The sequence below is a fragment of the Alligator sinensis genome, unplaced genomic scaffold, assembly GCF_000455745.1.
Source record: "Alligator sinensis unplaced genomic scaffold, ASM45574v1 scaffold442_1, whole genome shotgun sequence".
NCBI classification, from domain to species: Eukaryota; Metazoa; Chordata; order Crocodylia; family Alligatoridae; genus Alligator; species Alligator sinensis.
Genome location: NW_005841829.1, coordinates 2,586,191 through 2,603,018, shown reverse-complemented (window position 1 = coordinate 2,603,018; position 16,828 = coordinate 2,586,191). Strand labels below are relative to the sequence as shown.

At 41.7% G+C, this 16,828-nt stretch overlaps 1 protein-coding gene across 5 annotated transcripts in view; it reads right to left on the bottom strand.

Moving 5' to 3' along the window:
- Window positions 1-16,828, bottom strand: part of PAMR1 (peptidase domain containing associated with muscle regeneration 1) — a 94,285-nt gene that overhangs the window by 37,598 nt on the left and 39,859 nt on the right. For all 5 annotated transcript variants that reach the window (XM_025205721.1, XM_025206167.1, XM_006014648.3 and 2 more), the window contains exons 5-7: window positions 12,739-12,956; window positions 7,265-7,342; window positions 6,985-7,092 (exon numbers count right to left, since the gene is read on the bottom strand). In XM_025205721.1, the coding sequence (XP_025061506.1) occupies window positions 6,985-7,092; window positions 7,265-7,342; window positions 12,739-12,956 (404 nt within the window). The remainder of the gene's footprint in view (window positions 1-6,984; window positions 7,093-7,264; window positions 7,343-12,738; window positions 12,957-16,828) is intronic.

The following is a 16,828-nucleotide window of genomic DNA, read 5'->3' as shown; positions in this document are numbered from 1 at the left end:
GAGCTTGTTCTTGGAGTAATTTGTTCCATTTCTTCTTTTTATGTAGGATGAATACTGTAGAAAGTTTTTTGTAGTCTCTTTGTATCCGCTGTATATTGTCAGGGAACATGCATGGATTTCTATCTTTTAAGTTGTTGTAGTGTATGACGATTTCCTTCCTGAGTTGGTCTCTCATTAGGAAGAGTCTGAGTCATTTGTCTATGCATGAGCAACAGAATTAGAATTGGTTTATTACTGTTTCTCTATTCTGAACCAATCGAGGATTAATTGATGTTCTGTCCCTACATATAGTGGGGAGCAAGCCTGCATTGATAAGGTAAGTGAAGATGACCAGATCTCTGCTATATCTAATGTCTAAGAAACTTTACAGGTAGCATGAAAATAAAGATAGAGTATGCAAAAAAGTTGCGTCTGTCAGCATGAAGCAAGGGTATATTTGTTAAGGTCAATTGATTTACAGTGTAAACTCAGTATGAGATCGGAATGAGGTGTCACAACCCAAAGGGTGTGATTTTTGTTTGTGTGTGCTTCGGCACTGCTAAATTGTCCCCGCTAAATTGCAGCTTCCTTGCACGGTGGAGTTTTCTGCTGCAGAAGAGAACCCCAGTGCAGGGGAGAATTTCCCGCCAGTTTGAAGCTTTCTTTGCAGGGTGCATTTCTTTGTTGCAGCACAAAAATGCTCGTTGCAAAGAGTTCCTGCCATTTGTATGCTAATTCGAGTCCCATTATTGGCCAGTTCTAAATTATTCACATGTGGTGGCTAGTGATTGGCTTGCTAGCCGTATAAGAGGCTTGAGTGGTTTCCGCCCAAGTTGGAGGACTCCACGAACAAGGGAGGAGGAGACTTCACACTGTGTGAAGATCTCTAAGCGCTGCGGATCCTTATGGACCCAGCGCATTTCAAGCAGGCAACAGAGGTCTGATCAACCTCTAGCCTCTCCCCGTCGCCGAGCGCAATCCAGACGTATCCCTTCCCGCGCGCAAAAGAACTGGACCCACGGAGCCTAGCAAACTTCGTGTGAATGAGTGAGCAGAAGGACCCACGGAGCCTAGCAAACTTCGTGTGAATGAGTGAGCAGAAGGACCCACGGAGCCTAGCAAACTTCGTGTGAATGAGTGAGCAGAAGGACCCACGGAGCCTAGCAAACTTCGTGTGAATGAGTGAGCAGAAGGACCCACGGAGCCTAGCAAACTTCGTGTGAATGAGTGAGCAGAAGGACCCACGGAGCCTAGCAAACTTCGTGTGAATGAGTGAGCAGAAGGACCCACGGAGCCTAGCAAACTTCGTGTGAATGAGTGAGCAGAAGGACCCACGGAGCCTAGCAAACTTCGTGTGAATGAGTGAGCAGAAGGACCCACGGAGCCTAGCAAACTTCGTGTGAATGAGTGAGCAGAAGGACCCACGGAGCCTAGCAAACTTCGTGTGAATGAGTGAGCAGAAGGACCCACGGAGCCTAGCAAACTTCGTGTGAATGAGTGAGCAGAAGGACCCACGGAGCCTAGCAAACTTCGTGTGAGTTTATTCAGAGCTCTTCCGGACGAGTACTTTCTTCGGCTGACGCGACGGGCTCGCGTGTTCAGAGCCTTCAGCCGGATTGGGCTAGAGTTCACGAGTTTAGAACTCTTGTCCACCTCTCTTCTTCCCTGTCTGTAACCACAACTTAAGCAAGTTTTCCAGCCTACACCACTGCCATCTCGGTGTAAGTAAACAATCTTTTAAACTACCGCTACGTGTCCATGCCTAATTCCAGCTCGAAGGCCTTCCCTCTCCACCCCGGTGTGCCCGGGCTGCTGGCCACAGCCCACGTGCAGCGCGAAAAGGGCTCGGGTCGCTCCTGGCCCGCACATGAGGCAACAGGTATAGATAATAGGAATTAGGTTTGATTACCTGATCATTATAATACTGCTCAAACACATCATTGGAGATTTTTTATTGGCCTCTAGGGCTAGAGACAGAAATTACACATAAACTGGTATAAGTGATCAGAAACCAGTTCAAACCTGTAACACAACAGTTCAGTGCACATAAACCACTTTCAAAATGGCTGAAACCTGGATGGATGTAGTATTAGATTATATTTAGGTTAAAACGGTTTATTGGACTTCTGTTTCAGATCCACTCCAGATTCAAATTAACTCAGTCCCCCAGCATCCCAGGATGCTTTACACGTCCCCTGCAAACCCCCCTCACGGGGTGGGCAAACTAGCTTTGGCCCAAGGTATCTGCTCCAGCCTAACAGAGAGGCATGCAGTGGCCCACCAGCTTCTGGCTTGGGCCACTGCAGGCATGTGGCTGTATTTCCAGAATCAAAAGTGAATGTCTGTTCACTTGCTTATTGGTTCAATCTATGCAGTTTAAACTAACCAGTGAAGATTGAATCAATTCAGCCTCAAGCTTTTTTGACTGATGCTACTTAGCCTGGGAGATTCATAGATTCATAGACTGTAAGGCTGAAAGGGACCTCAGAAGATCATCGGGTCCAGCTCCCCGCACCAGGCAGGAAAGACAACTGGGGTCAGGTGACCCCATCAAGGTAACTGTCCAGTCTCCTCTTGAAAGTTTCCAGGGTAGGCAATTACACCACCTCTGGAGAGAGCTTATTCCACAGTCTGGACACCTGTTGAGCCTGAAATGGTCTTCCAGGAGTTTGTGGCAATTACTCCTAGTTTTCCTCCTGGGTGTATTTGATGTACTCCCCTGATGTAGTGGTAAGCTGCTACCAAGTCCCCCCTCAGCCTTCTCTTTTTCAGGCTGAAGAGTCCCAGTTCCCTCAGCCTATCCTCATATGGCTTGCCATGCAAGTCTCTGATCACACAGGTGGCCCTTCTCTGGACTCTCTCAAGCTTTACCATGTCCTTGTTAAGGTGCGTTGCTCATTGTACTTAGATGTGTTCACTGTACATAGATGTGTTCATTGTACTTAAGGTACAGTAGAAAAAGAAAAAAAAAATTTCCTATACTCCTCTGTTAGTTGTCATTTTATTATTTCAGTTTATACAATAAAAAAAATTTAAGAGGGTGACAACAATAGAATCAGATTTGTCCTAATTAAAAAGCTATCCCATTTAAATACATGGTTTCATCAAAACATTGCTAAACATTATACCTATGTATAAGCTGCAATCCAGCTATCTCAGTTGAAGCATTTGAGTCACTGTATTAACCCCTATAATTGTAAATGGAAAGGCATTTTCCTGTCTGCCACTGTATGAGACAGAACAGAACACTGTATGTAAGCAATCCAGGGCACTTAATCACTTCCTTAATACCTCAAATTGTAACTGACAGAGCAATTAAGCTGAATATTGCCCCAATATCCTATTAAAGTGACAGAATTTAGTTTAATAGAGGAAAGAATTGGTTCCTTGCTGATGTCCCATTAAAATGGCTCCCTTTACTATCTGGAATGGGAGTCCCATAGCTTACACTTGACAATGTGCAATAAGGAATAATATGGCATTGGTATAGCAAGGGCCTAGATGATGTAATACAATGCAACTTTTCCCATTCTGATTTCCAGTGATTATATTCTATTCCATTTTAAATGGATTTGGCTGTTGCTCTGAGAGATCATCTCTCAACCTCCTTTTCTCAAAAGAATACAGGTCTAATTTCTGTAAGTAAAATCTCTGTTATCAGTCTAGTCACCTTCTGTGGCACCCCATAAAATGTTACTATATCCATTTAAAAGGCCCTAGTTTTCCTCTTACTGGGCACATCTGGATGAGATGCTGACTGAGCAGTAGCCTGATACTACTGTGTGGTAGTGTCACATGACAAAAACCATGACAAGACATTACTGCACAGTAGTATCAGGCTACTGCGTAGTAGCATCATAAAAAAGGTGTTCACTAGCACTACTGAGCAGTAAATTGGGTCTTGCACATTTATTTAGTACTTGTTCACACAAGTACTAAATAAATGTGCAGTAACCACTGTGCAGTAGCATCTCATGTAGACACAGCCACTGAGTGCATCTACAAGTGCACTTTACAATGGAGTAGACTAATTAGCTCCACAGTGAAGCATTACTGTCTACATGTGCACTGGTATTAGAGTGCAGTAAACTAATTAACTCTATCATAAGACAATACTGTCAGGAATAGTACTGTCCTACAGTGGAGTCATTAAGTGTGATTAAATGCATGTGCAGATGGTGACTTCTGGGTACAAATTGTGCCTGGTCAGTGAAGCCAGCCAGGGTTCTGACCTCCAGTTCCTGCCACCTGATGCTGTCACTTGAAGCCTGGGGGTGACCCCCAGTGCCTTCTGACCCAGGCCTGCTCCATCTTGCCTTAAATTGCTGCTGTCCTGGGTGCACGTTTAAACGCTGTGCCCAGGAGCAGCTTCCTCCAGCTCAAACTGCTCCAAAATTTATTGCGTTGCATTAATAGCATGTGTAGATGCACTCACTCATTCCTATTTTACACTGAAGTAAATCCAGTGACTCAAGTAGGATTACTACTGATTTACTCCAATAAAACTAAGAAGAAGATTAATACAACAATTCCTGAACTGTTCGTTCCATTCTCCAATGGCAAGGTCACTAGAGATCTTTTACACAGACTTAAAGATGTTTCCCCCCACATTCTGATGGAAACAATTTCATATCTGCAATATCTGGTAGGCAAAAATCTTCATGAAAAGATGTATAATTTTGCCTTCATGTAACTCTTGAACCACAGTGCTGTTAGGAAACTACATGATGCAATTTTAAAAGAATTATACCCGCAGATATTTTTTCCAGATTGTCATGTTACTGTTAAAAATAAATTGAACTTAATTTTCTGCTTTTTTCCCCCTCATGTGCCTTGCTGGAATGTATTAGTATACATTTTGGCAATAATAAAGGAAAGATTTTTAAAAATATTTCTCTGAAGACACTTTGAACAGAGCTTTTGCCATGATACTTTCTCACTAAGTTGTATGGAATTCATGCCTGGGGGGGGAATATCAACTCTGCTGCATATTATGGAAAGGGAATGAATTGTCTTCTGTAAAAGTTATTCCCCTACATAAGCTGAAGAACAACATGCTGCACTAGACATGACAGGATACTCAGCATTTTATCCATCCTTCATATATTAAATTAGCAGATCCCTGTCAAGTTAAAATCATATTCTCTGTATGTTTGCACATATAATTAATTCTTCTCATAACTCTATTGCTAAACACATCTGTGACTGGTTAAATCAAATAGCAGTCTGATATCTATTATTTGCCACTTGTTAGTCTGCCTGTTTTGCTCTGTGCATTTCAATGGTTCTGTCTGTATGCTGAAATTAAATAAGAAAACACTTTCTTGCCTTTTACTCTGCTATGGAGCTGGCCAAAAATCAAGGTTTTTAGTTTGTTGATAATTCCACTGTTTTGCAATTTGTTTTTGGCCCAAATCAAATGGGAAGCAAGTTATTTTGAAATTTCCAGTGCACAAGAAGCTCCCCAAACCCTGAAGATAATGAAAATGTCAATGAAATCGGCATTTTGTCAATTTCACCATTAAAGGCAAGATTGTTAATTTCACTGAGCAACTAACTACAAAATACTTTCACAGTCCCTGACCCCTAAACAGACCCACCAAAGGGCTGCCTGGCAACCAGAGGCTTAGGACTTCCAGCATCCCCAAATCTGTAGAAGATACACCAGGAATCCAAGCAGGTCTCCATGCTTTAGGTTCTACAAACAAGTTTGTTGGACCTGAGATATTTCAAACAAAAATCTTTGGGGATCAACAAACTGGGCTTTTTCACTTTGCTTCATCAAAACATTTATGACAAGTCTAATTTTAGTGTTTTGTAAAATAAACCTAATCATCAGAATGAAATATTTATGGAATTATAAAATCTTACCATCCCTCACCTCTGTCTACTTCAAGGAAAAACATAATCTCTACTATGATTCAAGTTCAATGATGTGATTAAAGTTATGGGAGGAACTCAGTCCTAAGGAATTTTATGGTATCTGAAAGGTGAGCAAAGATGTAAAATGATGTGTCAGAGGTTATGGTGGCTGTGCAGGTATGAAATGGAAAGCTTTGTGGGTAAAAATGATGCTTAGGTAGACTTGTTTTCTGCACTGACATTATAATTTAAGCTTCCTATCTTGAGCCAAATACCTCTTCTGTGGAAATCCACTGGAGTTAATGGTGTTTTACCAGCAATAAAACTGGCCTACTGATTTTGGATACCAGATATTAAAGAATTATAACTGATGTAGATGATACAGTATTTTTATCATGTATTGAACAATGCTTATTCCTCCTATCCTACAACAAAGGCAGAGCAATTTAATCAAGCATAAAGGATAAAAAATGCTAAAAATGTCACAGAATGCCACATTTCCCTAAGAAGATACCAGTTATAAACCTGACCCTGCAGATTTAATGTTTTCACTTATATTGTAGATGCCAGACATTTGATTTGATCTCAGTTGAATCAACTTATTTTGCTATTTGCTCAGCATGGTAGAGCAAATGCTCCATTGTTTGAATAGGGGTCTAAGTAGGACCTTCCACATGTATAGGGTCACAAGCTACTGTTTATTTGATCTCCTTGATACTAATTCTCTCTGTCACCCAGAAAGTTCTCATTTGCTAAAGCTATGGTATCAACACTTGGACACTGCTGAAGTAGGTTGTATTTGAAGACAAGTAAGGATTCTGATCCATAGGATGGAAAATGGTTGTTCGATGCATGTCTCATTATAAGGCTACTCTGTAATTAAATTCCCTATGCACTGTTCTCCCTCTTTTATAAATATTCTCTTTGTACAGTAACATAAAAAACTCATTTTCCTTGTAATAAATTTAATGGATAGCAAGTAGTGAGCCTATAAAAAAAAGTAAGTAGCTCACTGCTTCCTATGTTCCCATAATCAGCCGAAACATAGACAATTGTTAAGGCTCTATATATTCATCTAAGTCAATGAAAGGGCAGGAATTCTAATGACAGACACACAAACATATATACAATGCCTGTACTCACAGCTTTCACAGCGATTCCCAGTGTAACCAGCCAAACAGGCACACTTATAGGCACCAGCTTTATCGAGAATACATGTTCCATCATGTAAACATGGGGATGAAGAACAAGCTGCAAAAAAGGAGCAAAAATATTCATGGTCTCTCACAGGGCAGGGTTCTTATCTACAAATGGCTTTCTGTATTACCTTCCACAATGATATTTTAGGGCCTCCCAAGTAAATTAGATATACAGGTTGAGGTCCCTAATGGACTTCAAAGTGTCCTCTGATTTTCTTTCTTACCTGCTGAAAGGAAGATCTTCTTAGGATGTGCAACTCCTTCCTTCTTGACGTCCACCTCCTGCCCCACATCACTTCTTTCTAGTTATGGTGAGATAGTGGAAAAGCTTTATTGAAGAAAATGAACTTCCAGCAAGCCCTGAAGGTGGTGAGACAGGTACAACCCAAAGTTCCCCATGAGTTCATTCTAGAGCTTCAACCCCCTCTACCTGAGTCACTTGAACTTTTGTCTCTCACCATCGGCCGCCTCACACTGCCACCATGGCAAGCCCTGTCCTCCACTCCGCGTCCAGCCACCGCCACGCCCCCCCCCCCCCCCCCCCCCCCCCCGCCCCCATCCTCCCACTCCACCAGAAGTGTACCCAGAAGGGGTACACTCCTTTAAAAAGGTTGAAAACCCCTGGTCTAAGGAGATCAGAAATTTTGGGCACAAATGAGTTTTGAGGTACGTAGTTACATATATGCATGTGCTACTGCCCCAATAACATGAGCAAGTGTAGCTGTGTAGTTGCAAGCACATTTGGGGGTATTAGGCCTTGCGTCAGCTCATTTTTAGTTTTATTTTTTTTAAATGTATGCTCAAAAGTACAAATAAATACATTTTAAAACAAATTGCTTAAAGTCAGTTCTCCCTAAACTTATCTGAAGAGATCTAAGTTTATGGTTCTCTATTTCTTCTATTATAGGTGAGGAAAATCACTAGCACGTAATGAGCTGTAGTACTAGCAATAATACTTCAAGTGTCACTAATATTATTTGCCAATGCAGAATCCAAGACAGGATTTCAAGTTAGCAGGAAGCAGTTAGTTTCCTGACCACAGTGGAAAACTTAAATCTGGATTCAGATTTGAGAAATTTTGAAGTCTGAGTAGTCTAGGGTCTGATATTTTGGCTCAGATCAGTCATGCCAAGGCAGACCAGAGCACATTCGGATCCAAATCAAAGAATTAGATCCAGTCTAGGCCTAATAGTAATAAAAATGCACTTAGCTTCCTTCAGGGATTTTCTAAGGCTTCATAATAATTTACTGGTTGAGCTTCTGTCATCACTACAAAAGGTTAAAAGAATAAATTCTCATTCACTTACAGATTACTTTTTCTTGCCAGCAATAAACAGATGTGTCATGTCATTGGCAAAGCAGCATGGATCTAAAGCTAAGCATCATTGACACCACCAATAAGGGTGTTCTACCTACTCAGTTGGACCACAGTCACAGATAGAGCAATCAGGTTCAAGATGCCATTAAAGAACTGTCCCAGAATGATGCATATCAGATCAGCTGTTTTCTTTGCAAGGTTTTTCTCAAAACAGGTTTCCCAACTCACTTTGATCCAGCTAGTAAAAGAGAAGCTGGACTCTGCTCAGAACACAAGAGCTAGATTTCTGACCTGGGTTTCATGGGGTGATGTAACAGTCATTCATAGTTTTGTTGGGCAGTGAATTCCACATCTAAAAACCTGACCAACCTCTTTGAAGTCACTGGAAGGGTTGTTTAAAGAGTGAATGAAGATAATTTGTTATTCTCCTCAGAGCACATGACCATTTTTGTTGTTTCCCACTCTTCTAAAGTACCATTAAAACAATGAGAGAAGATGTTGGGACCCAGGGAAGCACTGATACTCTGAAGTCAATGGGCTAAATCCTCTCAGTTGATGTCAACTTGTATATTTATGTACAGCTTCTCTCTTGTCACTATTTGTCCCCCAGTTTATTCTGTGGAGCCTGTTGTGACAGAAGAATGAGCATGGACAACAACTGTTGTCCTTATCAAGGTGATAAAAACTGAAAAAAAAATGTTTCTCGTATGTGGTTTAATTCACTAGTCACAAAAGGTAATTGCTTTGGTCCAGGGCAGGTCATTATTGATTTCATCAGCTACTGTGACAGTTGTGGGATTGAACTTCAGCAGCAGGTTCTTGTCAAGCCAGACACAGCATGTTTCTAATCTCTCACAGTTCACCGTGCCCTTAACAAATGTAGGACACAGGACACTCACCAGAATGCTCACAATTATCAATTTCTGTTTCACCTAAAGTATTACTCTTTCATGGCCACATGTGAAAAACATTGTGATGGTCTCTATAAGACTTGTGGTACCAACAGACTGGTTTCTCTGAACACTGAATTTAAGTACCATTGTAATCAATGGGAGTTTTTCCTCTGGGGAAGTAGGACTTGGTAATGTGCAATGCACTGTGCCCCACATAGTCCTCAATACCCGGCTAGGAGAGCTGCGTGAAAAATGTTTTTCATAACATTTTTTCTAGCCCCCCCCCCAAAAAAAAGGCTTCCACTTTTCATCTACACTTTGTTTTGACCGATATTACCCAAACTCACCTGAACTATGAAATCTATGAACTAGGAACTTCCCTGTACCATTCTCTTTCCAAGTAACCATATTCTATCCCAACTTGTCTCAGTTATAAATGTAGAGACAATCTAGTTTCTCTTTCTCCCTGTGGGATGTTGTATTCACATTGTTCTGTAAGTCACCACAAACCTACTGGGAATTCCCTTACCGTCCACAAGGGATTATCAAAGAGGGTCAACCACACACAGGAGTGAAAGGATTTATTCTGCTTATCTTACTTTAGCATGGTCCACCATCTTTCATATCTGAGGTCAGCTTAGGCATTTCCGGCAGCTGACGCCAAGGACTGGATTACACTTTATCCTTGACACACTGTGTGTTGCTGCACTCAGCTGGTTAACACCTGCTTCTAATACAGGCCGTTCATCTGGCTAAGCTGCTGCTTTTTTTAACTACATGCCCAATGGTCTCTCCTCCTGGGCCATACCCTTCACAGATTGCTTTATGTTTACCTAAGTGCGTCTGACCATTTGGACTGGGTCCTGCAATCGGTGTTATGATTTCAATCAGCATTTACATTTCAATGGGATCATGATTTCTTTGCTAACATGAGGGCACAGAACACAGGTGACCTGAGTACAAGTGCTCCACAGGGCTGAAGTGCGTGAATGAAAGAGGATCCCTGATGGCATGAGCCACTTTTTCCCATCTTCTACTCTTGATCTCCTCTACTTTGTTTAGACCATGGCAGCCTACAGAGCTATTCCAGAGCCTTGGAGCTGATTTCCTTCTCAACAACAGCACAGGTAACTAACTGATTGAGCCCTGCCTAGCCTATTCCATAGATATCAGTTACCATTCCCTGGGCCTTTGCACTGGGGAGGATTTCAGGAGCATGAATGCTGCAGCTTGTCATATGCAGACTGCATTTTCATCCTGTAGCTCCCCCCAGGTACACTATATTCTTCCCTTTAAACTGTGTTGTTGGCCAGGTTAATACTTCACACAAAGAGACATTGTGAGGGCTTTAAAAGCTTTGCATTTCAGCTACACATCAGGCCAGGACAGACTCACAATAAGGTGCACAATACAAACTCGAACCCCTTTGCATTATGCTCTGCATGGCTCACAATGCTAGAAGCCACCCAGTCTTTTTTAAAAATTGCTGCTAAAAGCAAGGCAGAAATAAAGGGCAAGACAACACTAGAATATTAACAGATCCCTGCTGAGCAGGGAAAGCAGAATCAATTCATCCTGCTCCATATGGAAAATGTTAGCCCCATGAATGTAGGCGGCCTTATGCAACATACCCCACACCAAGTTAATTTTGTGAAAGCAAAGTTTGTTTTTCATCAGCTCTCCCATTAACAGAGTTCTAGCTTTCAAAACCGAACAGCTCTCACTATTGCATTCTGATACCTGGTGTTTGTATTCTAGGTAAGAACAGATAGCTAAGCAGGGAGACTATGGGTAATCTGCCACTTACAGATATGTAAGCAGCAGGTCAGCCTGTGTGTATTCACTTTTTAGGTGGCAGCACCCCTGATTGTTAGTAATAGCTGAATCCCAATAGATATGGGGCCAGGGCATGGTTTGCATGCTTACAAAAGGACTGTATAAACCCAGAGCACTTCTTCAACCAGGCTTATACCCCATGTGCTCATGTTATATCTGGGCCACCACAGTGTAGTTGGGAACCCATATGTCTTACTGCATGCAAGACCTGGCAAATCCTTGTGCCAATTGTGATGAGTCATGGATCCCGTAGATATCTATAGCAAACCAGCACACCCTGTTCAGCCTCTTCTGCCAGGAAACCTATGGACAGATTTGGCAGACTTACCCTGTAAAGAAAATTATAAGAGAAACGGGCAGCCCACTACTGATCAGAAGGTCAAACCAAAACTAGCAGCATGCCTAGTGTTTCTTTGCAGTCAGGCAACATCGGCAGGCAGGGGAAACACCATGTATCTGAGTCCAAAAAGGCAGTTTTCCTTAAGCATTCCCAGGGATAGCTGTTCTTCTGGCGTGATTTAGTACCTGCTGAGGTGCTGGGACTTAAAGCCCACTTTATGGAAATGGGAGGCTCCTCCCTAGCTTGCTCCTGGGCTGAGGGCAGATGAAACTTGGGGGCATATGAACCTCAAGCCTCTGGGCTTGGGCCAGCACGTAGGATGCCTGCCAAAGACACGGGAAATATCTGAAGCCCTTGTGGGGGTGGAGGACATTTGCCAGTTGTAGGGCCATTTATGGTTCTGGACTGACTCACAGATTTGGACTTGATTTTGCTGATTTGGCTTGGAACATGAAAAATTTCTTTAAAAAAAACAACAAAAACATGGGCAGGTAATAATGCTGAGGGGAAAATGCTATCCTACCTTAAGATCAGACCAAACCTAATTTAGTAACAAATAAACTGGAATTTTGGAACCCACCTACTTTCAATCAAATATTCAGCATGTCTCATAATTCTCTAAAGCAGAGAAAAAAACTTCTGTTTGCTATTTTTCATGGGCAGATTCCTCTGTATCGCCCCTGCATGAAAGGGAGTCTTTTTAACACAGACTTCTAATAAGAAGAAAGGTAAAGCAACAAAAATAAATTGATGGAATATCAGAACATTTTCACAGGGGTACTCCTCAGAAATGCAACATGTTTCTACCATTCAAATCTGTTTTTTTCTATGGCTTATCTCGAGCAATTCTATGGCTGCACAGAGCTATGTATGCAACTTCTACTTCCTTCTATGTTCCCAAGTTTATGGTGTAGTAGAAAAACTATGGATGGGTGAATGAGTCATTAACCCCATGAGCCTATTTAAAGGGGACACATGAATAGTAGCTACTCCTACCAGCCCAGCAACTGACACTACCCCTGATATCCAGAGATTGCTCATTATGCCTCTGATGCAGAAAGAAACGTCACAGACCCAGAAAACTGCATCCCTAAACTGCCAAGATCAGATAGATCTTGATGGGCTATCATTAATTTTAGCTCCATTTTAGTAAACCATAGCATGGTTCTGTACCCTTCCCTGCACCTACTTCTATAAGCGGCTGTTGGCAACACAGCATGAAATGTTTTAACGAAGCAGAATGGAGAAGACAATTAGTGAGATTGAATTAATGAGACTAAAGTACAGTGCTCCAGTTTTTGATTTGCTTACCTGTAATTTCTTCAAAGACGGCATGAAATCCATCAAAATTCTTGGATCCATCTGACTGGAAAAGAACATGAAGAGAATGTCCACTGCTCCAGATAGGGGGAGGCCTGTCATTGCCACAGAATCGCTTAATTATCTGGCTATCTATATTGTCCCCATCACGGATTTCCACATAATCATACTGGCACATGTAGTCAAACTCCAGGCTCAGCATAGCAAACCTAGAGCAAAAAGACATGAAAATCAGGATGGAAACTCTTTCACCTGGCAAGATTGCCCCTGTAATTTAGTGGTGTCTCTATTATCCCTGGCTGCTTGCCTTAGTCGCTCCTCCATTCATCTTGAGTTTCATACCATGGTCCTAGGAAGCTAAGCCTGAACATCTTTTTAAAAGTTCTCAGGTACCTTTAGAAGACAACTGAACAGTGCCTTGCAGCTCCCTGGGGACAGGCAGGTGGTGCTGTAGTTAAATTTGCCTAAGAAATTCTGTTTTATTCAAAGACATCAAGGTCATCACAGTATAGTACTGATATTTCTGTCCCAGAGGGTCAAATGATGTAGGTAATTTCTCTGACCATTTCAGAAAATATCTCTGTTTTACTCTGCAGCATCCTAAGCATTGTAAATAATGGCAATAGCATCACACTTTGAGGACATTAGCTCTCTGAAAGCTCTAACTGGCTTCATCTAAAAAGAAAACAAGGCATAGGAAGGAGCCAGACCCAAACTTAACTTAGACATTACTTGTGCTGCTTCTAGTGTTGCATTCAACAGTTGAAAACTGCAGGTATGGGTCAATCAGAAACCAGATGGAGACATAAGGAAGGAACACAAAGGATACAGAGTTCATATCAGATCAGAAGACAAAACAGAAGCTGATTGTCAGCAGCCACGACTTACAGCTTTCTTGTCTTGGTAGTGAGCAGGGACAGAACTTAACACAAAAGGAAGTATCGGAAGGCTCTTACCATAAACCCCCAACTTTCCATCTATCCTAAGCAAAGCTCCCGCTGGTTAATAACAATATTATATGCTGCTGTTGTTGCTAGCAGGGCACAGTGCCAGAATATTCAAACAGAATGTGAATGAACAGCAGACAGAGCTAATAAGTGCCTTTAGAGAATGAGCAATTTCCCGGGGTGCTGTGCTCTGCTTAGTTGTACAGAGTGAAGGATTAAGAGATCTGCATCTGGGAGCTTGCCATGCCACTACCTGCACTGAAGAACGTTTTTTAAAAATGAATCTTTAATCTTCCCAGTCTCCCTGAAAAATCTTGACTTTGTAGACCATGTTTATTTAGGTGATATAAAAGATCAGACTGCATCTTTCAATGCAGCCTCTTCAAAGGTGGGCTTGTAGCTTTGGAAATTCCACATTTTTTAACTGAAAAGGGCAAAATTCATGATCAGTCTGGATTCACAGCAAGAGCCTACAGCAGACAGGAGAGTACAACAGCAGATTTTCCCCAATTGTCCTCTTCTGAGCACCACCTCAAGATCACTTTGAAGCATGCTGGAGATGCAGCTTTCAGGGGCTGCTGCTTCACTGCTGCATTTCTAGGTTTGGCATATGAGAATGGGAGCGGGTGGGCATAGCATGCTTGGGAGTGATGCAAGAGTTTGGCAAGGGTGCAAGAGTTCATGCCCAGGTTCAGAGCATGAAGAAGCCCATGTTACATAAGACATGATTGATTCCTATCTAAACCCACCATTCTTATCCCCCCGCACCCACCACCACCAGAATAGCAAATGTACTCACTTGCCCCTCTTTGTTCAGACTGCATCATTGTGTCTGAGTACTAGGGGACAAACCTTAGCTGAAGTAAATTCAGGAAATTCAATGGAAGGACCAGTTGAATGGAGCCAGGCCAATTTATGCCCACAGGGGTGATGGCCTCTGTTTTCATATGGGGCTACTAGAATACAGATTAGATAAAATTACATCTGCTTTTAATAAATATTAGATGTTAATTCAACTCAGCTTTACATAAACTGTATGAGTAAATTGGTGAGACCAAATACCTGTTCTTTGAGGTTTCCCCGAAATTCTATAACTTCCCTGCAAGATACAAGGTACAAACCTTACATCTTCAACACAAGCTCTATTTGGTTGACCAAGTCCCAGGGATCTCTGAGACTTACACCAAGTTAGTCCATCATGCTCCTCACACTTCTGAAGCTCTGTTAAACTACTATGACCCTGATCCTACAGTACAAACTCTTGTTAGCTACTACTCATCTGCTTAACATTAAGTATGCACATAATTTTTTACACGTTCTGAGCCTTAGAGCCCTATTTTCAGGTAGAGAGGGGGAGGCACATTCATGTAACAGGACAGAATTAGGCTCATAATAACACATATTTGTTTAGCATTATCAGTGTAGACAACCTAGATCCCTAGCAATTTACATTACTGAAAATGCAGCAGTGTAAATAAAAGTAAGGGCTATTGGGAAAATTCTGCATTGGACACATAAAAGGCTAAATCAGTCATACTGGTCTTAGCTTATCACTCCTTAACTATCCTTTCTGGAAAGATGAATTGATTTACATTTTTTTTAATACTGGAGGGAAGCAAACATGAAACTCGAGGGACAGAAGGATTCATGGAAAAGGTACGTGGCTAGTGGTTAAGAGTCTTGGCAAAGGATTTTCAAAAGTTCTCACTAAGGGATAGACTCTGCTCTCAATACAATTAACAGAACACTTCTGAAATCTTGGTAGCTGCTGCTGGCCAAGAAACAGTTACGAGCAAGTTACTTAACTTCACTTTCCTCATCTGTATAATTAGGGCTATTTCATTAGCTCCTGTGAGAGCTAAATTCATTAATGTTGCTGAAGTGCTGGAGCTCCTTAGCTAGAAAGAGAGTGCAGAGTCTGGTTATTATTTGATTTTGTTAACAGCGCACTGAGAATATGTATATCAACTTCTCTGGGGAGAGCTAGTGGCCAAAGAAAAGAATGATTTAAAGATCTCTCTCCGCTGGAGCATTAAAGAAAATAATTGAGAGTTGTGTGTTACCTACACAGTTATATTACATCCTTTGATGTGACATGGACTATGGAGGCATGATTCAAATTAAAGAAAAATGAGGCTGGAAAACAAATGATTGCAGCAATCCAGATACCATTTATCAAAGCAGGCCCGCTCAGCCAAATCCCCCAGGACAGTGTGGTACATCTTGAGTCAAGGAAAGATTTATTTGTGTTCTTGAGAGTTTTGCTTTTCCTGCCCTGTGAGATTAGGGTAGTATATAAAATGTGCTAGGTCCCCTTTTTGCTTCACTCAGGCACAGGCACCAGCTCTCACAAGCCATCAGTAAGGCAGTCACACAGGATTCACTGGGGATATACAGAGAACACACTAGAATAGAGGTCTATTGTAAGGAATTGTGCTGATTCAGCAATCTACTGGCAAATAGTTAAAGCTATGAGCTGAAAGATCCTACTTGTTTGTATAGAAGTGAAATGAGTCCAAAGATCTGCATATGGATAGCAGGGAAAGGGGGAGGTTTTGGTGAAGTTTGTGAGTCTTCTGAAGTAGGAGTCTAAGTTCATTAAACTCCCCTTACAGACATTTTTATCCTAGCTGCTACATCATAGCAAGCAGTGGTTTAGTACTGAATTTACTCAGCCTTATGGGGAATGGCAAAATAGAAATATGACCAAACTGGCTGGAAGGAAGTTCTCGTGGTAAAATCCATATCTGCTCAAATCACATGTTCTATAGCCTGTGACAATAATAGATGTAATAGTGAATCACACAGAGGAATTCCTATGTCTAGCACAAGGTTCTGCCCCTGGAGAGAGGCATTGGCCAGTGGTCTTGGTGGTACAGTACCCAGCAGAGTTGACTCATTGATTTTGTTCATCATGCAGTACAATGAAGTTACGTTAGAAACAGGTGCTTCATTTCTTCAGCAGAGAAATTTAAGATTGCATAGCACATTAAGCAAATGTTAACGGCCTGCTCTAGTATTTCTCTTGAAAACTTCTGTGCCAGCTTTCTATTATTCTTTTACCCAAGGGATAGCTGTTATGTGAATCATAGAATCAGAGGGTTGGAAAGGACCTCATGTGTCATCTGGTTCTA